Below are 25603 nucleotides of genomic sequence, written 5' to 3'. Positions count from 1 at the left end.
ACATGGTTCCCAAACTTTTGCACAGGGCGTTTTTCCTTTTTTGATTATTTTGAAACATAAACATTTTGAAAAATAAAAAGTAATCTTGCTTTAAAATTTCAGAAAATGTTTAGCGTTGTACTATTTAGAGGTCAGGTTTACTTCTGTTCACTTAGATATTAATTGTGAAAGGATTTTTGACAGGGGTGCCTAAATTCTTGCACACTACTGTAGCTACAACAAAGTGCATACTTGATTTGACTTCTAAACTGTGCTTTCCGGTCAGCAGGCAAGAATATAAACATGCAGACTTTTTTAAAAAAGGCCTTGCAATACCTTCAAAGAAGGCAAGCAATGGCAATGGACCTGCGAAAGTGTTGAATGCTGAATCAAACCTTAAAATATATAATTTACATAACTATTGTTGATGAAAATAAAGAACAAGTCAGAGAGAAAAGAGAGAAAATATGGGAGAAAGCTTAATGTTGGAGAAAACTTGAGCCTAACATATTGCAAAATTTTTTGAAAAGAAAACTTTTCTTTCCAGAATCTGGGGGTTCTCACCTTCTGCAAGAAAGTCTCATTCTCCATCTTCCCTTCTTTTACTGATGACCTAGTCTTTGGCTTGATCATAAGCACACTTTCCTCATCTTCATCGGAGCTCTCTGCAGCCTAAAATAAAGACAGAAAGTTGTCATGGAAGTGAGAAAACACAACAACAAAAAAAGCCAAGATCATGTTAAGTTTTAGTCTTCAGCTCCTCTGCTGCTCTTCTTCATGCCTGCAGTTTACCAGGCCAGTCCATTAGTCCTTGAAATAGACCATTGCCGTATTAATTGGGCTTCATTTGTGCCAAATATCTGATGTATTTCTGCCGAGGGCAGAAACTTTGCTGGTGCTGGCTCACTTGCTGTATTATTGGTTTATATGTACATTGAGAGGCAGTGTATATGACTGCCAACTGCCAAGCCTAGGCTGGTAACTCACTTGCCTGGACTAGCAACCCAATCTCCTAGACGAGCAACTCACCTGCTTAGACAAGCAATCCACCTCCCTTGACTGATAATACATTCTCCTAGGCTGGCGATTGACTTGACTTGACTTGACTACTAGGCGGCACGGATGGTGCAGTGGGTAGCACTGCCGCCTCACAGCAAGGAGGTCCTGGGTTCGAATCCCCGTCGGCCGGGGCCTCTCTGTGCGGAGTTTGCATGTTCTCCCCGTGTCTGCGTGGGTTTCCTCCGGGTACTCCGGTTTCCTCCCACAGTCCAAAGACATGCACGTTAGGCTGATTGGAGAGTCTAAATTGCCCGTAGGTATGAGTGTGTGAGTGAATGGTGTGTGTGCCCTGCGATGGACTGGCGACCTGTCCAGGGTGTATTCCTGCCTTTCGCCCAATGTATGCTGGGATAGGCTCCAGCCCCCCTGCGACCCTGATCAGGATAAGCGGGTTCAGATAATGGATGGATGGATGGATGGATGGGACTTGACTACTGATTTACCACAATGCTGGCATTAAACAGGGGTTTAACATACAGTGAGCACCATAATTCCCTGGACAGTGACACATTTAGATTTTTTGAAAGTAGTGTTGTCAATGTTTCTTCAATGATTATTAAAAGATGTAGGCCAGAACATTAGGCATAATTAATTGTGGTGCTGAGCTGGGCTAAATCATTGACATCTGGCATTGACAGTGATTTTATGACATTGACCAAATGTATAGTGGGCCAGAACCGGGCCAGAACAAGTTTCCAGATAGTAAGCGATTCCGGGCTCGATCTGCATCTGGCGATTAGGAATAAGGCTGTGTGGAAAACTAATGTATGACAGAATGCATCAGCCTATTGTCAGACTTTGCCATGATTTAAACTGGGCTATTCTGTCAACAACCCAGTCACATTCTGCAGCTTTTCTTTTGCCATGGGCATTTTGTGAGCTCATTCCTGTTGTCTTGCCGATCACCGTGCAAAGCTGGTGGAAAGCCCGAGACAGCAGTTGTGATTCAGGACTGTAGCTATAGCTAGCCTAGTCTACTATTCTGTCCAAGCACAAAATTTGTATCTGGACAAGCTCGCACTAAGCCTCACCGAATAATGAATCGGGTATGTGACCCATACCAAGCTATTTTATGAAAACGGACGGAATTATACATCACACACACAAAAACCAAAGCTGATCTGGAAGTAATTTTTTTGTTATTCGTCATGAAAATTGCACTGTTCGGAATGTGGTAAGCTAACCTGGTGTTTGGAACACAGTGAGTTTATGTTACCGACCACCAGTAGTGGTCTTTCTTTTTCTCAATTTTGCTAAAAGTGGAGCTGCTGTAAGCCATAAAAGGTGTTGTGCATTCAACTCTATGGCATTTAAGCTTTCAAAAAATAAGTCATAAATTAAATTCGGGGCAGCCTAAGCTACAGAAAAAGGGACAAGACTGCATACAGTGCATCCGGAAAGTATTCACAGCGCTTGACTTTTTCCACATTTTGTTATGTTACGGCCTTATTCCAAAATTGATTAAATTCATTTTTTTCCTCCAAATTCTACACACAATACCCCATAATGACAACGTGGAAAAAGGTTTTTTTGAGATTTTTGCTAATTTATTAAAAATAGAAAACTAAGACATCACATGTACATAAGTATTCACAGCCTTTGCCATGAAGCTCAAAATTGAGCTCAGGTGCATCCTGTTTCCACTGATCAACCTTGAGATGTTTCTACAGCTTAATTGGAGTCCACCTGTGGTAAATTCAGTTGATTGGACATGATTTGGAAAGGCACACACCTGTCTATATAAGGTCCCACAGTTGACAGTGCATGTCGGAGCACAAACCAAGCATGAAGTCAAATGAATTGTCCGTAGACCGCCGAGACAGGATTGTCTCGAGGCACAAATCTGGGGAAGAGTACAGAAAAATTTCTGCTGCTTTGAAGGTCCCAATGAGCACAGTGGCCTCCATCATCCGTAAATGGAAGAAGTTTGGAACCACCAGGACTCTTCCTAGAGCTGGCCGTCCATCTAAACTGAGCAATCGGGGGAGAAGGGCCTTAGTCAGGGAGGTGACCAAGAACCCGATGGTCACTCTGTCAGAGCTCCAGTGTTCCTCTGTGGAGAGAGGAAACCCTTCCAGAAGGACAACCATCTCTGCAGCAATCCACCAATCAGGCCTGTATGGTAGAGTGGCCAGACGGAAGCCGCTCCTTAGTAAAAGGCACATGGCAGCCCACCTGGAGTTTGCCAAAAGGCACCTGAAGGACTCTCAGACCATGAGAAACAAAATCCTCTGGTCTAATGAGACAAAGATTGAACTCTTTGGTGTGAATGCCAGGTGTCATGTTTGGAGGAAACCAGGCACCGCTTATCACCTGGCCAATACCATCCCTACAGTGAAGCATGGTGGTGGCAGCATCATGCTGTGGGGATGTTTTTCAGCGGCAGGAACTGGGAGACTAGTCAGGATTGAGGGAAAGATGAATGCAGCAATGTACAGAGACATCCTGGATGAAAACCTGCTCCAGAGCGCTCTTGACCTCAGACTGGGGCGACGGTTCATCTTTCAGCAGGACAACGACCCTAAACACACAGCCAAGATATTAAAGGAGTGGCTTCAGGACAAGTCTGTGAATGTCCTTGAGTGGCCCAGCCAGAGCCCATAATTTAATCCAATTTAACATCTCTGGAGAGATCTGAAAATGGCTGTGCACCGACGCTCCCCATCCAACCTGATGGAGCTTGAGAGGTGCTGCAAAGAGGAATGGGCGAAACTGCCCACAAATAGGTGTGCCAAGCTTGTGGCATCATATTCAAAAAGGCTTGAGGCTGTAATTGCTGCCAAAGGTGCATCAACAAAGTATTGAGCAAAGACTGTGAATACTTATGTACATGTGATTTCTTAGTTTTTTTATTTTTAATGAATTGGCAAAAATTTGAAAAAAAACTTCTTTTATGTTGTCATTATGGGGTGTTGTGTGTAGAATTTTGAGGAAAAAAATGAATTTATTCCATTTTGGAATAAGGCTGTAACATAACAAAATGTGGGAAAAGTGAAGCGCTGTGAATACTTTCCAGATGCACTGTAGTTACAGTAGGCAAATGCAGTCAATCATGCAAACACAGACACACCGCCAAACCGTCTAATAAAATCGCCGATGCAGTAGACTAGGCCATGCCAATTTCAAATGCAAACCTATGCTATATGTTACACTGACATTACTTTCCCAAAGACTAATAGAATAGCCTACAGTGTGTTAAAATCTCTCAAACAAAAGCCACTGTCACAGGGGAGTAGGGCTGGGTATCATTCAAAAAAATTTGATACCGGTACCGATACCGGTACCTGAGTTTCGATACCAGTACCAAAACGATACTTTTTTCGATACCTATGTAAATAAAAGCACATTTCGTAATGCAATAGCCTGAAAATGTTTTTACTATTATGCAAGTCTTTTTACATTAGTTTTTCCAAATAGAAAGAGTCCAAATGTTATTCATTTTAAGTGTGAAATGTTTATTGTTTCTTTTTCACTTGAAGAACTATTAAACTACTAAATTAACTATTAAATATTTAATTAGAACTGCAAAACATGCATAAGCGCAAGTGCAAAAGTACTTGTAAATAAACAAAGTATATGCATTTATGCAGTTTAAAAATAAAAAAGGCAATAGAAAGTACTTTTAAATTAAATAAAACCAATGTGCAAAATGCAATGTTAAATAGAAAATAAAATTACTATAAAATGGATATTGTAAAACCAAAACAGTGAAGTCTCAGGTTAATGCCATGCACGATTAAATGCTTCATTAAATTGGAAGTGTTGCCTGTCTTGGCAGCTACTTTCTTATTGCAAATATTGCATTTTACGACGTCTTCAGTTTTTGAGAAATGTAGCCAGACCTTGGACCTTGGACCTTGGAAATGTAGCCAGACCTTGGACCTTGGACCCGAGCCGACCTTGGACATTTTTTCACTCCGTTAAGTTTACCTCAGATGCGGTCCCGTGATGTGTACATTAGCTGAAGTGTCGCATGGCATTTGTTTTTCCACCCTCAGTCAGTCGCTACCTAGCGATCCAATCAGCGGCCACTGTCGATTTTAGAACAGATATGGTGATTGGATGAGAGACGAATTAAAACCTCATGGCAACAAAGCAACAAATCAACGAGCATTAGGGGAGTGTCTTTTCCTTGTTTTAAATGCCACAGACACACATGGTTTTCACCTCACGTATCCGAGAATACACTCTCTCCTGCATTGCTCGATGCGAATGGTTGGCAAATGCTGAACGCTGGGGCAGACCGAGTGCTACGACGTGTATTGTGCTTATTTGTGTCACTTTATGGGGTCATAAATGGGGTCGATACCCCCGTGAGTCAAAGTGACCCGGCGACGGTTCACTTTCGCCCTCTACTGGTTCAAGATATATACTTTACATATAAAAAAAAAAGTAAAGTAAGTAGGTGTCTCATAAGTTTATGGAAAGGGAATTAGGCTAATTACACATTGCATACAGAAACCAAAGATTATTTGGTTACATCCGGAACACCTTGAGTCTACAGTTTATAAATACTGCATTCCACCAAAGATAAGTCAACACTTGGCAGTTAGGAATGTTAGCCTATCTACCATAATTTCAAAAAGTAGTTGTATTGTCAAGTCTTTATGTTCTACCCCTGGCTGCTAATGTTGGCAGGGCCGGTGGAAGCACTGGGCAAACTGGGCAATTGCCCAGGGCAACAGACCTCTAGGAGGCACCACACTATAACAAACCTTGCTAAAATTAAGAGCACGATCATTGAATAATCGATTGGTGAAGGGGAAAATATATCCAATTATATGAGACATGGAATGTTAAACAATGAATCAGATAGTGTTGATTGATGTTTAGTAAACCAATGTATTGGACTAACCCAATTATTAATGGAAGTAATAATGAACCAATTAATTATTAAGTTTAAATACATATTATACATGTTTTGATCAACAAGGTATAGCTTTAGATGTATGTATGTAATCCTGTGATTTCTGAGATGCAGTGCTGAAGGCCTCTGGTCAGTGCCATATGGCTGAAGGCCTCTGGCTGTGGAGATAACTCAGTGATTTGAGACTTTGAGCCATCTCTACCGTCCCTTTATACCAGCCCGTCTGACTTAACTGCATAGAAAAGAGTGTGGCCCTTTGTGCCACAGACAAACTTACAGAACCTAACGCTGCACAGACTGGCACTGCACTTCTAACACAGGATCCAGTGATTCTCATGAGATAGCCCTTAATGAAACTTAATTGTCGATGCAGCACTTCTTATACTCTATGAAATAACCATTTTGATCATGAAGTGATTCTTCAATTTTGTAATCCTGTTTAATGAGCCTGATAATTTGATTAAAACTCATTTTTATCTGCCAAGAGTCTCTCCCAAGTTGTTCTGGCTAACTACTGGATCAGTTTGCAGCAGAATTGGAGGTTCCACCGAGAACACTCTGTACTCTGATTCCAGTGAGAGGAGATTCGGGGACTCAAGGTAAGGCTCATTCGTCTAAATTGCTAATTGCTAAATTATTTGTTTTTAAAATGTGACCCAGTTTTAGAGAGTTTGGTGGTCTGACATTTTGTCTTTACATTTTATTGTCTTTAGAATTTTGGGTGGTCTGTAAAGTCATTTTTACTTAATTAACTCAGCAGCGTTCTGAGAGGTGCATGCTTGAACTGATCATTCAAGGAACTAAATGCAGTACGTACTACTGGCAAATCAGTCAGTCTTTTTGGTCACCTCAACAGATAAATTCCTCCAAAAAGTTTGGAAATTTGTGTTTGGTCGATCATATCTCTGTAGTCACTGTATTATTAGCATCTTACCGTAAATCCTCAAATTGTGTCCGGGGTCTTTTACTTACTTAGGCTGCACAAAGCACAGGCCTTTATTTGGGGCAGGCTTGTATTCAAGGCAGGACTTTATTTCTTATTTGGCTTCTGTTGTAGAATTTTATTCTTAGAAATAAAGTAAAAGGCTACACTTAAAGTGGGCCAACACTGTTCAACACTTCCTGTAACCGTTCAGAAATCAATTAGTGTGGGCTAATCAGGAAACACCGTTTGGTAAGTCATAGTGTCAGTCTTAACAGACTTAGTTTATTGCAAATATTCTCAAACACAATAAATCACATGCAAGTCCAGAATCCATAAAATAACAACTTGCCAGACACGCCTTCATGAACAATAACAAATTAGCGTAGATAACAGCAAGTTAAGGATCTTTTTTTCCTAAAGTGCGTTTTATTGTGAGACATGCGTTTTGTTTGGAGCAGCATACCGGTAGGCTATCAAAAGATCTTCGCTTTGGTTTGGGATTTAATTTACTTTTGGACTGTTTGATTCTATTGCTAAATGTTGGGACTGATAGGCACTGAAATCTGGGGGATATTTGATGGTTCACTGTTAAGTTTTATGTAGTTGAAAGAGTGTCAGGATTTCCACCTGTCTGTTTATTGCGAGCCAAGGCAGCCGCTTTCATTCATTCATTGTAAGTGCACTGTGCTGTAAATACATGGAAACCTTATTGCGTAGCCAAGTAGCCTAAATTGAGTTAATTTTTTATTTTGCCTGATTTACTTTTTATTCAATTCGTAGGCTGGAATGCCTCGCGGCAACAATTGTGTTTAAATGTATACTGCTTCAGCCTTTGGCAAGCTACTTAGAAGGGGACGGCAAGCGACTGGTAGCTTGAGAGCAACGTGTTGGAGACCCATGGTGTAGGACAACGACTTTTCATTGGCAACAGTATTAAACCAACCAACAATATAAAATATTAAGAAGAGCTCTTTTATTTCATTGAGTTAAATCAAAACAATGTCTTCTAGTGCTCATGGACTGATAGCCCTACTGGTAGGCAATATTACCCGGGCTTGTATTTGGGGGCCGGCCTTTATTTGTCCAAATCGGCCACGCCCCCGGCTATTATCCGAGGTCCGGCTTCAAATAGAATCCCGGACACAATTTGAGGATTTACTGTATATCATTGGAAAGCCTGTTAATTTCCATTTACAATGATTTCCCATTTGTAAGGATCATGCATTTCTGGGATGAGCAACACAGCTGATTATATGGGTGGGGTCCAAGTGAAATGTGTGGAATTTGCCTGCAAATTTCAAACAGTCTATTCTGGTCCACGTTGGCTGACCTGCAACGAATCCTGGATGAGGAATGGAATGCCATCCCACAGCATGAGGAGGAGGTGCCAAGCTGTTCTGGCTAAAATATAAATATTTCTTGTTTGTTCCTTGTTACTGATAGAGAGTTCAATCATCCAAAAACAATAGAGTCAATACCAACAGGGAAATACACTGTTTGACATTGGCAGGGAAATTTGGCAAATTTCACTTGGGACCCCACCCACATAATCAGCTGTGCTGCTTATCCCACTAATACATGATCCTTACAATGCATGACAGAGATATGATCGACCAAACACAAATTTCCAAACTTTTTTTGAGGAGTTTAGATAATCTACTATCGTAAGTCTGAGCAAATACAGTACTGTGCAAAAGTTTTAGGCAGGTGTGAAACAATGCTGTAAAATTAAGCTTTCAATGGGTGTCTCGGTGGCGCAGCCTGTAGAGCACTGACCGCATGCTCATTGCGAGCCGCGACGTCGGCGGTTCGAATCCGACCGTCCGACATTTGTCCCATGTCTTCCCCTCTCTCTCGCTCCCTTTCTTCCTGTCTCTCTATACTATATACTGTCCAATAAAGCTGAAAAAGGCCTAAAAAATATCTTTAAAATGATGCTTTCAAAAATAGAAATGTTAATAGTTTATTTTTATCCATTACAAAATGCACGAACAGCAGAAGTGAATGAACAGAAGAAAAATCTAAATCAAATCAATATTTGGTGTGACCACTCTTTGCCTTCAAAACAGCAATTCTTCTAGGTATACTTGCACAGGAACTCGGCAGGTAGATTGTTCCAAACATGTTGGAGAACTAGCCCCAGTTCTTATGTGGATTTAGGCAGCCTCAAATGCTTCTGTCTCTTCATGTAATCCCACATGATGTTGAGATCAGGACTCTGTGGGGGGCCATACCATCACTTCCAGGACTCCTTGTTCTTCTTTATGCTGAAGATAGTTCTTAATGACATTGGCTGTATATTTGGGGTCGCTGTCCTGCTGCAGAATAAATTTGTGGCCAATCAGATGCCTCCCTGATGGTATTGCATGATGGATAATGATGTGCCTGTACTTCTCAGCATTGAGACATTCATTAAGACCAAATCTCCAACCCCAAACTTGCAACTTTTGACTCATCAGTCCAGAAAACCTGCTGCCATTTTTCTGCACCCCAGTTCCTGTGTTTTCGTGCATAGATTTATTCCATGAAGACCACTTCTGACCAGACTTCTCCGCACAGTAGATGGGTGTACCTGGGTCCCACTGGTTTCTGCCAATTCTGAGCTGATGGCACAGCTGGACATCTTCCGATTGTGAAGGGAAGTCAGCATGATGAGTCTTTCATCTGCTGCACTGAGTTTCCTTGGCCGAACACTGCGTCTACAGTCCTCAACGTTGCCCGTTTCTCTATGCTTCTTCAACAGAGCTCGGACAGCACATCTGGAAACCCCTGTCTGCCTTGAAATTTCTGCCTGGGAGAGACCTTGCTGATGCAGTATAACTACCTTGTGTCTTGTTGCTGTGTTCAGTCTTGCCATTGTGTATGACTACTGTCTTCAGCAACCTCACCTTGGAAGCAGAGTTTGGCTGTTCTCACCCAGTTTTAACCCTCCTACACAGCTGTTTCTGTTTCAGTTAATGATTGCATTTCAACCTACATATTAAATTAATGATCATTAGCTCCTGTTTGGTATAATTGGTTAATCACACACCTGACTATATGCCTACAAAATGTGTAAAAAGTGTACCTAGAAAAATTGATGCTGGTTTGAAGGCGAAGGGTGGTCACACCAAATATTGATTTGATTTCTTCTGTTCACTCACTTTGCATTTTGTTAATTGATAAAAATAATTCACATTTCTTTTCTTTTTTTTTAAGCATTCTTACTTTACAGCATTTTTCCACACCTGCCTAAAAATTTGCAAGGTACTGTACCTAAATACAATCTTGATTTCAATCGTAAAGAAAGTGTATTTCTCAAGTTGCTTGTTGTTAACAACTAATATGAGTTGTGTGGCTAACCAAGGGGGAAAAAACTGATTTTGACAAACATGTATTCAGTAGTGCTAAAGTTGCAAAATAGGTTTTTGACCATAAAATACCAAAGGTTGGAAAGCAAATGGGGTATGGCCAGACAGTGTAAATGGCTGACTGAAGAGTATGGTGTTATGTGCACAATGGATTACTGAGTCTAAGGGAATTATGGTTGATAAGACTGATAAGCCATGTGATGTGATCAAGCATACTTATGAATTGTGCGGAATACAGACAAAGATCTGAAAATGGAATGATATGGTATATGATGATACAGATCAGATTAAAGATTGGGAAAAGGAGCTAGAGGTCATAGCCAAACGTCTGGACGCAATTGAGTGTATGGCCAACAAGACATTTCACCCCATCAGCGTAAACTTTACGTGGATCTAAATAATCGCCCAGTTACAGTCTGTCCATGGTTCCTGTAATCACAGGGCCCTCTGCTCCTCAGGTTCCAAGGCCCCTTGCTCCGGAATTTGCTTTGAGAACTCTGTTGAGTGTCTCTGCCTGTGCCTGTTCAATTGATTCTGATGCTGTTTTGAACTCAGTATTGAATAACATGAACTCTGCCATGAGAGACAAGCAGCAGACAACCTTGCCCACCATCACTGATTGGAGTAGTCTACTTTCTTGGGGAAGCAGAGGAGCGTAGGGAAAAACCAACCAAGGGAAAGGGATAGGCAATGAGGCCAATGGGGGAGGGAGGCCCGTAGACCCATCCATGCCACATTTGTGGACAGTTAGGGCATTGGGCCTATACTTGTCCAGAAAAGAGAGCTCAGAATTTCCAGCCAAGGCAGCCTGCTTCTGCTCCTGCTGCAGACCAAGGTGAAGTTCTGAGGCAATTCAAACTACTGATTGACACCCTGTCTGGCCTCAGTGAACACAGAAAATATACACTCACCGAGCACTTTATTAGGAACATTTTTACTTTATTACACCTTATTCATGCGATTATCTAATCAGCCAATTGTGTGGCAGCAGTGCAATGCATAAAATCATACAGATATGGATCAGGAGCTTCAGTTAATGCTCACATAAACCATCAGAATCGGGAAAAATTTGATCTCATTGATTTTGACAATGGCATGATTGTTCGTGCCAGACCATTATTTTAATATTTCTGTAACTGTTGATCTCCTAGGATTTTCACGCACAACAGTCACTGGAGTTTACTTAGAATGGTGTGAGCGGCAGTTCTGCGGGCAGAAGTTCAGAGAAGAAGGGCCAGACTGGTCGAAGCTGACAGGAAGGTGACAGTAACGCAAATAACCATGCATTACAACAGTGGTATGCAGAAGAGCATCTCTGAGCACACAACGTGCCACAACTCTGGTGGATAGGCTACAGCAGCAAAATATTTATTAAGTCTAAAAATAAGTGAAATAAATACCTAATAAAGTGCTCACTGAGTTTATTTAGTTAGGTGAAACTAACCGCACACATTTGACATACACTGAGAAATGTGTAAATACTGGAAAATTATCCTTTCTTAAATCCAGTTAACTGTATAGCTGCAATACAATATGTTCCATGGCAGAATACTTTGAACTTGCTCCAACTAAACTGTTCTCAAAAGAAATGCACTTGTGTATCAGGAGAAGGAAAATGTTTTTTGCCTAATATTCTGCAGTACGGAACTCACTGTCTCAGTAGAACGAGGACCGACAATAATGTGATTCGGGATGTAAAATGCATTAATAGCCCCTAATGGTACTTTGTTTGTAGAGAGAGCACATAGTCTCCTTCCTTCAGGTAGGACAGGAACCCGTTTTTTTGGCTTACATAATGCCACCTATTAGAATGATGACTAACATGGAATTTGCCTTTAAAGCAGGACAAGTAACTCGAGTTAAACATAACATGAACATGAGACACAAAAGATCACTCTTTGGAACAGACACATTTTCTGGTTTTTTAATACCACCTTATGGCGCTCATTAAGCTCTAGATGAAATTGAGACTTCTATCTAAATCTCTGGAAGCAGTGGCTAATCAAACACTAAAATCGTTCCAAGGCATAACTAGTGAAATGGTTGAATGAGAAAAGTAGTGATGCAAAATAGAATGGCCCTAGAATCAAGGGCCTAGATTACCTTCTAGCAGCTGAAGGAGGAGCTGAATGTTGTACTTTCATATCTGATAACGCTGAACAAGCAACCCGGAATTTGGCTGATATGATTCAGAACCAAATTGAGAAATTACTTGAAGAACATGGCATATTTGGCTCTGGTTTAGATGCAATGTTTTCGGAAATGATTGGAATGTACTTAAATCAATTGCTCCGATATTGATAATAATTATCATACTACTGATCACCTTTATTCTGCTTATTAAATTGTTTTATGCTGTCTATAAGAAATCGGTTTTAACTATGGCTACCACTAACCATAAATATAGTGTTCAGAAGATAAATGTTTTGAAACAGCTCCAGTTTAAAGCTGAGGCCAGTGTGGTATGACTGTCCTAGGATGCATCACTTCTCGAAGTTGTAAGCCATACATAAGTGTGCCTTTGACAGCAAAAAGGGGGGACTGGTGAAGTGGAAAATTTTATAGCCAATTATAAGCCAACTAGCTAACCTTAGTCAAGCTAGTTCTAGTGCAGCAGTGACTAGCCTAGCTTCGGAACATAAAGAGCAGAGGGATGGAAAGACGAAGGCCGACTACAAGGAAGGTACTTATCTGCAACCACAATCACAGGAGACAGTGGTACTAGAAGCCGAAGGTCGCAATGAATCAACTAATGGGTCTGTAGTGTGTTTGCCAGTGAAAAAAAGGGCACTATTTTCCCAGATTATGACCCAGCAATACTACCAGAAGAGAACTACAAGTGAAAAGTTTTTCTGCCCCAGGTTCATGCAGCTTTAATCAGTCTTACTGAGAGATATTCACAACTGAAATTGTTTACAAATTGTTCAGATTTCTCCTCAGTGCCAAAGAGATGCAAACAGCGATCAGTGACAGCACACTGAATGACAAGTGCCTGCATTTTGCAAAGGAAAGATTATCTGAGCTTTGAGATAAAAGCAACTGTCAAGAGCTATCCCAGTGATGTGCGCGATTCGCCCATTGACATGCTTTGGTACTACCGGGAAAACGTTTTGGATTTGTACTGAAATCATAGCATTGCCCTGCGCTTATTGTTAACTGTGCTGGTAACTGTGGCATCAGGAGAGAGGGGTTTTTTTTTGCATCTCAAACTTGAACTATCTGCAATCGATTGCATCACAAGATTGGCCAAAATTTCAATTAACCACCAAATATGTTGCAAATTGGATTACACCAAGATAATTGAAAAGGTTGCAGCAGCCAAAGCAACAAATGTGCTCTTTTAAACAGTGAGTCAACGATATTACACTTGTCTTAAGTCAAAAATAGGGGTCAATATGCGACAAATAAATAAAAAAATCATTTTAGAAATGTGAACCTAGGGGGCGGCATATTCCTATTTTGCCCAGAGTGCTGTATTGTCTTCCCCCCAGCCCTGAATGTTGGCTAACTTGCTTAGCTTGCTAACATATAACATATAAACATATAAATTGCCAATTTCCCTAAAGTTTAAGATAGCCATAGACATAGCTAGTGCTCATCTCTCGGTGGACTAATATCAGTACCGCTAGCTAGTTACTGAAACGGGCAGCAAACCATTCGGCAATAAATATATGTAGCGAAGTAGATAAGCATGATATAGATATATATATTTAAGTTAGCTCCCTAGCTAGCAAAATACGAAATATCTAGCTAGCGAGACAGCCGGACGGATAGATCGCTCGCTAACTAGGAAGATAAGCAATAGGTGTTTATTTATTCCTAGCTAGCCAGGGATCTTTCTATCTCTAGCTAGCTAGATGTAGCCTATATCGTGGTTCAATGTATATAAATAATCGAGATATTACATATGAAGCACTACATATTCACAAAATTCACGCGCATAGGAGCGTCCCAACTGGCGGGCAGAGTTGACACGTCAGCTTATTAGCACATTTGGGCTTGTTTTTATGCAAAGTCGCTTACAAATATTAGTAGTAGTCGTGGGTTGCGGCTCTTTGGGCTTGTTTCTAAATTGTAGCTGCTCATTTGGGTTTACTCCCTATATGTCTCATGTTTAATCAAGTTTGACTGAAATCCATAAGCAGATGTTTTCGATATGTTATTTAAACACACGATACTCTGTCATCTTGCAGGATCCGTCCACAACTCCGTAGCCTCCGCCCCGCCCCTTCCCCCTATACATAAATGGTGATATAAATGGTTTTTCGAGCATAATACAGCCTTATGTTCTATGACGATATAGTACGTCCGAAACACCATAATAGTTCTTACTCACATACCTAATGCGCTGAATCGTAGTAAGTGTAGTAGTACGTTAACATGCGATTTCGGACACAGCCACTGACTGAGTGACGTGAGACATTTCAAATTTCAAAAATTGCGCGATTGGATTGAATTTCTTTAGCTAGCCTACTTTGCCAACAATGGCAGGGAATTGGAGAACAAGTACAAGATACACATTTCTTTCCCCATACATTATATTAGATGGCCAGTCAAAGGTCCTCAGCATGTGTCTTTTTTTTTTTTTCAATGGTTGTTTAAAAAGCCAAAAAGATATTTGTTTTGCCTTCACCGATATAATTACTTGGCCAGTTCGTTGGATGCAACTTTCATTTTCATTCATTCATAAAGTAACTCCTCAAAAATTCATTCCTCAAATTAAATAAATAAATAAATAAATAAATAAATAATAATAATAATAATAATAATAATAATAATAATAATCTATGCGATTATATAGCTTACATGTTATGGTTTTTAAAATAACTGGTTAAGAAAAACAATGTGGAAAAAATATCTTAAATAGGCATTTGTCCACCCACTAGGTGGCTGTGTACACACCCATTGTGCAGACTTTCCAAAGTATTCCCCTCCTGGCAAAAACAAAGCTAACAACTCAGAAATATTCATTCAATTCTTACAAACACAATTTGTAAGATTGTTTCATGAATATGGGAAAAGCGTTTTACATATTATTTGATGTATGCACAGATGACATCAGTTAAAAGGATATATGATACTTTGGGTTGAGTCGGTAAAATAATTTGGAGAAAAGTGGGATGAAAGAAAGACCTACTGCTTAAATGGTAATACAAATAAGTATTTTAATTCAATCTACTTTCATCGGGCTGCTTTCTATATCGGACTTTTTTGGAGAACTCAGTCGCTTCTTTTGGGCTTGTTTCCATAGACCTGGTTGCTTGTTTTCTCTCGCGAGATCTGGCAACACTGTTGGCGAACGAAGACGGAGCACAGGCGCTTAATCAAACAAACTAAGTAAAATGAATGACTCGAAAACGAATCGGCACTCCAGAATCAGGAACAGAGTAAGAATTGAGACACACCACTAGTTTTACAGGCCTATGCTTAACAAAATGTCGTGGTGCAAGCCCCGGGTAGCCATGAAAAGATCAGCACAGCTGCTGGGCCCTTGAGCAAGGCACAACCCAACATTGCTCCCTGGGCGCCGCACGGTGGCTGCTCCTTAGTAACTAGGATGGGTCAAATTCAGAGGACAAATTACCCCGCGGGGTTCAATAAAGTATATCTTCTAAAAATCACTAAACGTTTGGTAAGCCAAAAATGTAATCCCCAAGTACCCACCTGAAAAGCTAGCGTATGTATGCAGTATGTATGTTTTTTTTCTTCAGTAAGTTGGCCAAGTTCGTTTAGGTGAGGACCAAAGTTTACTTTAGCTGTTGGGCGGGATTCAAATTTCCATTTTAACCACTGTTTCATTCGTTACACTAGCCTAGTCCATACTCGATGGTCCATAGACAGACACTAACCAAATCAATGTTGTGAATGAGCAGTTTTTACGGTCTTTCTTCCATTTCGCCATCGAATCCACAGCTAGCGAACCATAGCTAGACTCACTAACTTATCGCTAGCCTATCCAAGTTTCCCTTTGCTACGTAGCGCTGCGAATAGCTCACAACGTATTAAGTATATATTGAACCTAAGAATTATGATTAACTAAAATATCGGACAATCTGTCGTGAAACCAGGCAATACTTTATCAGGTGTGTTCGTTATCCAGAGAACATTTCGAAACTCACTTTGCCCAGTTCTTTAGTTCGGTCTCGCATCTTTTGGCCAGGCCAGCTTCCGTGCAGGAATCCTGTCGATTCTCGGATGGTGTGAAAAAAAATGGTCTGGAAGATTTGGCTGATTTAAATAATAAGCATCTTAATTTTTTTTGCTAGTTTTCAACCTACATACGAAGTTTCAAAACTCATTAGCTAGTTTTGCTTGGCTCTGTGAAGCTGGCAATTGTTGCAGGCAACAATTCGAAACTTCCGGTTTTCATTTATCAAAATAAAAGTTCGGTAAATAAAACTATTTCTGAACTGTTTTTCTTTTTCAAATGAATACCGCTGGATATAATTGTGATGTAATTGCAGGTCATATAGCTAAGATTGTACACTCATTTCTATAAAACCTATTTGCCAGCATGTGTTGCTGCATTTCACGTGTGGATTTCATGCATGCATACGCCAACCACATTTTTTCATGATTACAAATGCTTTAAACTGTATAGGCTTGTCTATAACACTTAATATATCATTATCTGATATGATTATGTTCTTATATAAGTACACATAAGTGGATTTGCATTCAAAGTTAAAATTTTAAATGAAAATGGAAATCTCTCTGGGGGGGGGGGCGGGTGCATTGTTATTTAAATACCTTGGCAAGTACTGGTGTGCATGATGACGTCTATCTTAACAAATGCTCTGGGACCTGTAGAGTTTTTCATATTTAAAAAACATAAAGACCACCTGACAAATTTAAAAATTCATGGCATCTAATCCTACATCAATTTCATCCTTCTTCCTCCATTGGAAATACAGTCCCCTCCAAAAGTATTGGAACAGCAAGGCCAATTACTTAGTTTTTGCAACACAGTGAATACATTTGGAGTTGCAATAAACCTTTTATTTCCTGGTATTTACATCTAGATGTGTTAAACTACTTCAAATATAGTACTTTTGGTATCAGACCACCCAATCTTTAGGTGAGCAGAAGGTATAGGGACAGAGAGTATTTAAGTAAATTAAAATAAATAACATTTAATATTTTGTAGCATATCTCTTGCTTGCAATAACTTTTGTTTCAGGGGGGTTTTCCCTTCTGGAGGTGAAATGCATGCTCAATCAGGTTTAGGTCTGGTGATTAACTTGGCCAGTCTAAAACCTTCCACTTTTTCTCCCTAATGAAGTCTCTTGTTGTGTTGGCAGTGTGTTTTGGGTAATTTACTTGCTGCATGATGAAGTTCCTTCCAATTAATTTGGATGCATTTCTCTGTAAATTGGCAGACAGAATGCTTATGATTCTGAAATCATCCTGCTGCTACCATCATGAGTTACATCATCAATAAAGATTAGTGAGCTCACTCCAGAAGAAGCCATGGAAGCCCAAGCCATGACACTTCCTAAACTGTGCTTCTCAGATAAGCTTGTATGTTTTGGATCATGAGCAAATCCATTCTTCCTCCACACCTTTCCATCACTTTGGTAGAGGTTAATCTTGGTCTCATCATTTGTACTTCTTTGCAAATTGTAATCTCATTTTCTGATTCTTACTACTGGTGAGTGGTTTGCATCTTGTGGTATAGCCTCTATATTGCTGATCTCTAAGTCTTCTTTGAACGGTTGATTGAGAAACCTTCCCCCATGTCCTGTGGATGTCACATATTTGTGATGTAACTGACTGATGTTTTGGGGTTTTTCTTCACATCTCTTACAATGTTTCTGTAATTAACTGCTGTTGTTTTCCTTGGTCGACCTGTTCAATGTCTGTTGCTCAGTACACCAGTAGTTTCTTTCTTTTTCAAGACATTGCAAGTTGTTGTACAATTCTCGTGAAATGGCTCTGATCGTTTTCCGCTCTTTTCTAAGCTTCAAAAGATGGCTTGCTTTTCTCCCAAAGACAGCTCACAGGTCTTCATGTTGGTTGATCTTTGGCAAAACCCAAGGCCAAAAGCCAGTATACATTCTGAACTATTTATCATTTAACCAATCAATCTAACAGGACATTTCTCGGAAACAAGAAACACCAATTCTCACCAAATAATTGGATGGTTTGACACAAAAGGTGATAGGTTTCTAAGTTATTCAACAAATATAGATACAAATACCAGGAAATAAAAGCTAAAACTCATGTAAATCTTCAGACCTCAAACTGTCTAAATACAAGCTTGTGTATTTATTTTGCTTCCTCTTAAGTCTGTGGAGCCGAGAAGCATACTGTATTTGTGTCATAATTAATATATATTTGCTATTAGAGTGTGGAATTCACCAAGATTAAATGCATGGTCGTGGGAGACCGCCCCTCTCATGGGAGAGCCTTGCGGTACTCGCCAACCTCCCAGGGTGCTGAGTTTGATAAGCCTTGGAGCATTAGGTGCATTTAGTTGGCACATTTATCAGTCTCCTGCATAGTCAGTTGAGCCTTGGTGAGCGTCTGGTCAATATCTGTGCTTGCTGACTTTCCTAAAGGTGAAGTGGTATACATGGTGTTATGTCCCAGGCCTAGGGTAACCTGGGCATAGCATGTGGTGTGGCCCCAACTCTACTGTTCCCAAGTAAGACCATTAAACCGATTTATAATTAAAACAAGCAGCCATTTATTTTCAGGTTTTTTCCCAGTTGAGCAACCCCTACACAACAAACAAAAATGTACTTCTTGAGCCATGAAACTTCCCAATAAACATAAAATAAAAGTCAAACAAAAAACAGGCCTCAGACCTAACTCCTAACACCAAAACAGGAGAAAACTGTAAACAAAGGAAAAAGGGTTCTCAACTTACATTGGGCTGCAACTGCCAACATTACAGCACTGCATACTGAGCTTACAAAGTTCAGCTGCAAAAACTCTTTTCACAGCAACACACAGGTCTTGTGTGGGAACAGAGGTAAAGGCAAGAAGTGGCTGTCAGCTGCCACTTAAATATGTGGAAGTAGTCTCCTGGACCAATCAGCAGCCAGCAGTCTCTTCAGGTACTCCAATCACAGGAAACTTGCTGCCGCTCATCTCCACCTGTTAACTCTCTCTCTCACACACCCAACAGGCTACAGGAGGAGAGATCACCTTACAAATTTTAACACATTATTTACAGTCGTAACAATGGTCATTGGAGAGCTCATGAGGAGAGCTCTGTGAACTCACCGATAAGCTTGGGGTTCCTGAAATGAGACCCCCGTCGCTGTTTGTGTACATTTCCTACCCTGTTATTAGGATTGCTGCTTCGGCAGTGGAACTTAAGGGTTAATGTGTTTCATGCAATCCCATCTCTTTTTAAAGTAATACTGCTTCGTCAATTAATGTTTTTTGTGTATTCTAATGTTAGGGTCAGTATTCCTGCTTCATCAGTGGAATTTGATTAGAGACGGGATGTCTTGGTGTCTTTCGTTATCACTTTTCCATTCCATGTCAATTGTTCCATAGATAGGCTGTAACGCAGTTGGGAGCCTGCATAGTTGTCTCCCTGGCACTGTTTGCATACCTATCTCTGATTTGCCTCGTCTTACAACCACCATAATCAGTAGGGCATGAGGATGATTTTCCCTGCTGTTTGTTATTTCCTCGCTCGAGTCAGATTAGACTTGACCGTTTTGATAGGTCGTTTTTTTGGTTGGCCAATAGTCTGGGAGTTATTTATTCCCTTTTTCGTTTTCCCTTTCCTCCTCTGGGGTGTATCTCTTGTCTCTAGGGATGCCCCCAGAAAAATTTAGTGGTTATCTCACGTCATGTGGGTAACTTTTAGAACCCAACTCAGTTGCGTTTGGTCCTCCGACCCTGCTCCCTTACACAAAGTCAATTGTCTTCAGTGTATAGCAAAAATAAAGGAATTGACCTTGCTCAATACTTTTGGAGGGGACTGTACATGGTACTGCATGTGGTGAAACGTAGGTAGGAATAGATTTTGAAATATGGCGGGTGGTCTTTTTAAATATAACAAATTCTACAGGTCCTGGAGCACTTGTTATGATAGACATGATCCTTAACACCAGTACGTACCACGATATCTAAATAATAAAACAAAAATGTCAAGAAGCCATAGCAACCCATTCTTTTTTGCAGTAAAACACGGGTTAAACTAGGCCTAGATGACATGGCATCCATTTAAAAATATGATGACGTCAATATCAGTTTTCATATAAAGTTTGGATGGTTGACCTGTAACAGAAGAAAATAACGGTCTAAAATATATTATCTGCACCCAGCATAATTTTTCGGTGACACCATGGCATTTTGCAACTCGGTAATGAACTACAGGTTTCATTTATCTAGCTAGCAAACTGGCTAAGATGCCAAGTGGAAGTTGGAAGTGGATTATTGTTGATTATCCACCCACCTGCGTAATGACTTTACATTCAATAGAGTTGTGATATAACCAGTTAGCTAGTAGGATATACAAGAAATCATGGTGCCACAACATTTATTAGCTGGTTTTGTTGTAAAGTTCGCTAGTTTGGATTTTACACATGATAAAACTGGTCCTTGTGATTTTTCAGCTCACTGGTTTGTTATATCATTGAGTTATATGATAGAACGCATTGACAAACTGAACTGAACAAACTCGTATATATATTCCATTTAAGAATCCAACTTGATCTTCTTTCTGTTGATAACTTTACATTTTCTTATCCCTAGTGGGCAATCTTTGGCAAACCAAAAATACAACTTGTCTCTCCCCGGATCAGCTCGATTTTAGCAACCATAAACTGCGGAAATTAACCATAATGAACCTGTGTTATCACTGTATTTTTATCCTATGTGATTGAACTGAGATTTTAAAAACAATATTTTCAGCGGAAAAATACATTAACTTCTGGTTGTCATGGTCACGTGATTTGTGACGTGAATTAAGAACAATCCATTCCAGACGAATATGACTACACCGCACAGACGTCGGGTGATATATGTGTGCTTACAAGAAGAGCATCGTCTTGGAGACGTAAAACTCATCTGGACCTCTAATCAATTCTATTAGATAAAATCCACAAAACACTCCAGAGAAAAATGCTGACTGCATAGCCACATTTGAGTCGTCCACAGACCTACCAAGAATTTTTTACCACTGGCGGGACATCTCAGGGTTGGAGGGAAAGCAGAATAGCTGGGCAATGCTCTGACAGTCATGGACGCAGCAAGTGAAAACCATGCTAATAGCTAATGTTAGCTATTCTATAAAATACATTTTCTATAAAATCAGAAAATAAGCCTATTGGCTGGAGTTGAAAAATGCTAACATTTTAAAAACTATAAAACACCACTAAGTTAAGGAAATAATGTATCATTGAAAAACTATGGTTACAAGATAGATGGCTCATAGGAGTTTTACTAACTCAAAAGTGTTGTAAGGGCAGAAAGGAATATGAATGGTCCAGTGAAATAACCAATGAAAGGTGGTGGGACACAAGGCTTTCAACTCCGTTGGAAGAAAAGGAGGGAAAGATTGTGTGCTTTCCTGTTTCAAGGGAGAAAGAGGCTTATTGCAATGGTGAGTTTTTTATGATTGTCATTATTATTTTAACACCCACATTTTATGAAATAATACATGTTATCCTAGTATCATGTTACCTCAGTGAATACCGAGAATGCTGGGAATACTGCTCTTGGGGCAGGAATAGTGTACTGTGGGTTTATCATGCTATCCTAGCTTCAGCCTATTATATTGAAGTTAATACTGTTCTTTGGGCTGGAATACGTGTACTGCTGAAAAAAAACAATAGACCGCATTAGAAAAATTATAATGGTTTATTGGACTTTATACTGGTATGTAATGGTTTCAATTGGTGTGTCTATTGGTACCATTAGAGAATGTTGCAGCTAATGGATACCAATAGGGACCACCAGGACACATTTACAACAACCAACTGTTGTCCAGTAGTGCCCTGTTGGTATCCAGTAGGCTCTTAATCCTGCATCCTGCAGGTTTGTGCAGGGAAAAATTCCCTTTTTAACATGCACAAATAAGATATCACAGGTGAGCATCGTCTGATAACACAGAACCAGTAAAAACACAACAATAGCTCTTGTTAAAGTAACTTAAACTTTCGTATTTATTTGCAAAGAAATGACAGAAAGTGAGAAAGCTTACCGGCTTTCTGATTTGAATCAGACATAGTAAGACTCTTATACACACTTTGGCTTTACCAAAACAAAAGACATGAAGCTGGCTACAAACATTTATCAGTATTTTGTCTTCTGAATACCCCTTGTTGACCTTGCTGTAAACCAGAATGTGCTAGCTGAGAAGCAGAGACATTAAGGTGAAAGGCTGTCTGTCTGCTGGAGGGAGACAGAGAAAGACTCATAGTAAGCACTTAATTCAGAAAGTGGTCTAATAGTATAAGGATTATCACTAAAAGGTTATTTGTAATCATGTGATTGTCTTTATGTTAATACACATTGTCATGGTGTCAGAAGTGGTGTCCATTGCTCAGTCCAGGTTAGCCGCTGGAGGCCACAAAGCTGGATGACCTGTACCAAGCACAGCAGCAAGACCTCCAGATGAGAATCCCCTGCTGTCCTGTCCAAAAGAGCCCCCACAGCCTGCTGCAACGAGCTGGAGGCAAGGCAGTGCCACCCTGTCCAGAGGGCCCACCAGAGGCTACCGACCCCCTGTACAATGGTTATCGCTTCCTCCTGGAGCTTGAATATGGGTGCTGTCCACCAAGAGGTGGAACATGCCCCACATGGCTACAGCTGTGATTCATCACAATGACTATGGCTGTGATGATCCATTACCTAATTATGAAAGAGGCCTGGTTTCCAGACATGGAGAGACCTTTTCTTCTGAAACTGCTTGAAGCCTTGGTTGTTTGTAGTGTTGGTGTTTTAGTTCTTGGTTTCTCCCTCATTATTTGAGTGTTTTTTGATAGTTTGGTTCCAGGCCAAATAAAGGCCAATTATCCTCCTTACTTTATTGTATCTGTCTGTTCACCATGTGGTGCAGTGGTCAACCCCAACCCCAGTGCACCACAGTACACTGAAACAGTGTACCAACATTGTATTTTCAGTACCAGTAAGTTCATGTTATATGTACTTTTGCTGTCATTTATAACAGTTTTTATTATGTGATATTTCAAATGTTACCAGTAACATAGTTCTATGAAATAAATTATATTAGCATACTATTCATTTGATCTTTATTACAATTGGCAATGCAAGTTACACATTTTTCATTAGCAATAACAATAACAATAAATATCCCCCTGGATGAGAGTGTGTTGCACCAGAAATTGAAGGGCCTGGGTTACTGCATATTCAGTTCTCCAACCTCCCACCCTGGGTGAGTTTCAATATTATTTGTAATTACTGTATTACATACAGAATATAACTACACAGAACATAGCCATTTGCTTTTTGGGTCACTGCTATCTTGAATTTCCACCATTTTTGATTTATATTAATTACTTACTGTCTTAACCACTTGGCAGATTCTTATGAAACTTGCATATTGGAAGTTGGGTGTCTCCCAACACTGCATGAGGCTACCATATTTGGTGTTGACAGGCCACTTGGTTGTGCTGCAACAGTCAAACAATTGCAATTGTGACAATGGCTCAGGTGGTAAGCGCAGTTGTCTGGCAGTCGGAGGGTTGCCGGTTCGAATCCTGCCCTGGGTGTGTCGAAGTGTCCCTGAGTAAGACCCCTAACCCCCAAATGCTCCTGACGAGCTGGTTGGTGCCTTGCATGGCAGCCAATGGTGTATGAATGGTGAATGAGGAGCATCAATTGTACAGCACTTTGGATAAAGGCCCTATATAAATGCCATTTAGCAATTGCAATTTTTAAACACCTGCCATTTACCAATTGCAATTTTTAAACACCTGCCCTGTTTAATCTAGAGACTTGTATGTCAATGACCAATGTCAGCCTCTTTGCACAAAGAACAAATTTGCCACAAGGACCTAAATTAAGAAAAAAGACTGAATATAATAAACAATGCGGATATAATCTATACATTGGCTTCAGAAAGTATTCAGACCCCTTACATTCTTTCACTTTATTGTGTTTATTTTAATGTCATTACATAACTTGTGCAGCTTGTGCAACATGCTGCTCAAGTATAAATGCTCTGTCTAGTGCTGCACACAAAGCAAATCACGCAACCTATGTCGATGATGCAGAACTGTGAATTCTGAATACTTATAATGACTACAAATTAGAGATTTAGGTTTTTGATTTGTAATACAAAACTTTCACTTTGTCATTATGGGCAATTTTATTTAAAATGAAATCTACAACACAATAAAGTGCAAAATGGAAGGGGTCTGAATACTTTCTGAAGCTATTGTATGTTATGTTCAAATATTGGAAAACTATATACTTTTGTTTCAATACATTTACTCTCATGTTTCAATGTTCTTTATTAAGTAATCACATTTTTTCTGAAAACTGTAGGCGTCAAAATTGATTGATTGGCACCCATAATAATTATCATTCATTCATTCATTATCCTAACCCACTTATCCTGAACAGGGTCATAGGGGGCTGGAACCTATCCCAGCATACATTGGGTGAAAGGCAGGAATACACCCTGGACAGATTGCCAGTCCATCACAGGGCACACACATCATTCACTCACACACTCATACCCACAGGCAATTTAGACTCTCCAATCAGCCTAATCTGCATGTCTTTGGACTGTGGGAGGAAACCGGAGTACCCGGAGGAAACCTACACGAACACGGGGAGAACATCCACAAAGAGAGACCCCGGCCGACCAGGATTAGAACCCAGGACCTCCTTGCTGTGAGGCGGCAGTGCTACCCACTGCACCATCCATGCCGCTTATCCATAATAATATTGCAAATAAAATCAAATAGTGAAATTGGCAAAAACAATGTTTTACTTAATTTAGTTCATCTTAGTTTAAAGGAACAATATTATGTCATTCTATCATGTCCTGTTTTATTAGAGGTATAAAAATGTGGTAACATGCATGCACAATCCTATTGTCATCCATCAGCATAGGACAGATGGTAATTGACCATCACTAGTCTGGTAATGGGAAAAAATATATATATAAAAGCTGAAACATACTACTTTAAGGGCAATAATAAAAAAGTCAAACAAATGGTTGTCAACATTACATTTACATTTACATTTTTGTCATTTGGCAGACGCTTTTAATCCAAAGCGATTTACAAGTGCATAGGTTCTTCCACAGGTTAAAAGCATGAAATCCATAACTAGTAAAATACACATGAAGTGTTGTTCTAAACATATAGTCATCATAAGTGCAATTTTATTATTATTTTTTTTTTGGGGGGGGTTAGACAAGAGGGATAGGGATATCAGAAAGGGGGGCGGGGGAAATCAGGAGGGAGGACTAAGGTACAGTTT

The 25603-nt window shown here is 40.0% G+C and overlaps 1 protein-coding gene and 1 long non-coding RNA gene across 6 annotated transcripts in view; one reads left to right on the top strand and one right to left on the bottom strand.

Moving 5' to 3' along the window:
* stx4 (syntaxin 4) overlaps window positions 1–16541 on the bottom strand; it is a 99217-nt gene extending 82676 nt beyond the window's left edge. Inside the window, exons 1-2 of one of the 5 annotated variants that reach the window (XR_009708010.1) lie at window positions 16300–16541; window positions 544–651 (exon numbers count right to left, since the gene is read on the bottom strand). Coding sequence is in view for 1 of the 5 variants with exons in the window: in XM_061230762.1 (XP_061086746.1) it covers window positions 544–651; window positions 1009–1257 (357 nt within the window). In the remaining 4 variants the exon portion in view is untranslated. Of the gene's footprint in view, window positions 1–543; window positions 652–1008; window positions 2335–16299 lie in introns of those variants that run through there. The other 4 variants (XR_009708009.1, XR_009708007.1, XR_009708008.1 and 1 more) reach the window with 4 other exon arrangements.
* A 4649-nt stretch (window positions 16542–21190) lies between these two features.
* LOC133122993 (uncharacterized) lies at window positions 21191–23385 on the top strand. The gene is made up of 2 exons (XR_009708172.1): window positions 21191–21749; window positions 22696–23385. It is a non-coding gene; the product is annotated as an uncharacterized LOC133122993 (long non-coding RNA).
* The last annotated feature ends 2218 nt before the right edge of the window (window positions 23386–25603 follow it).

Source organism: Conger conger, chromosome 2 (genome assembly GCF_963514075.1).
Source record: "Conger conger chromosome 2, fConCon1.1, whole genome shotgun sequence".
Taxonomy (NCBI): domain Eukaryota; kingdom Metazoa; phylum Chordata; class Actinopteri; order Anguilliformes; family Congridae; genus Conger; species Conger conger.
Note: the sequence above shows the minus strand (reverse complement) of the source record. Positions and strands in the feature narration are given on the sequence as shown.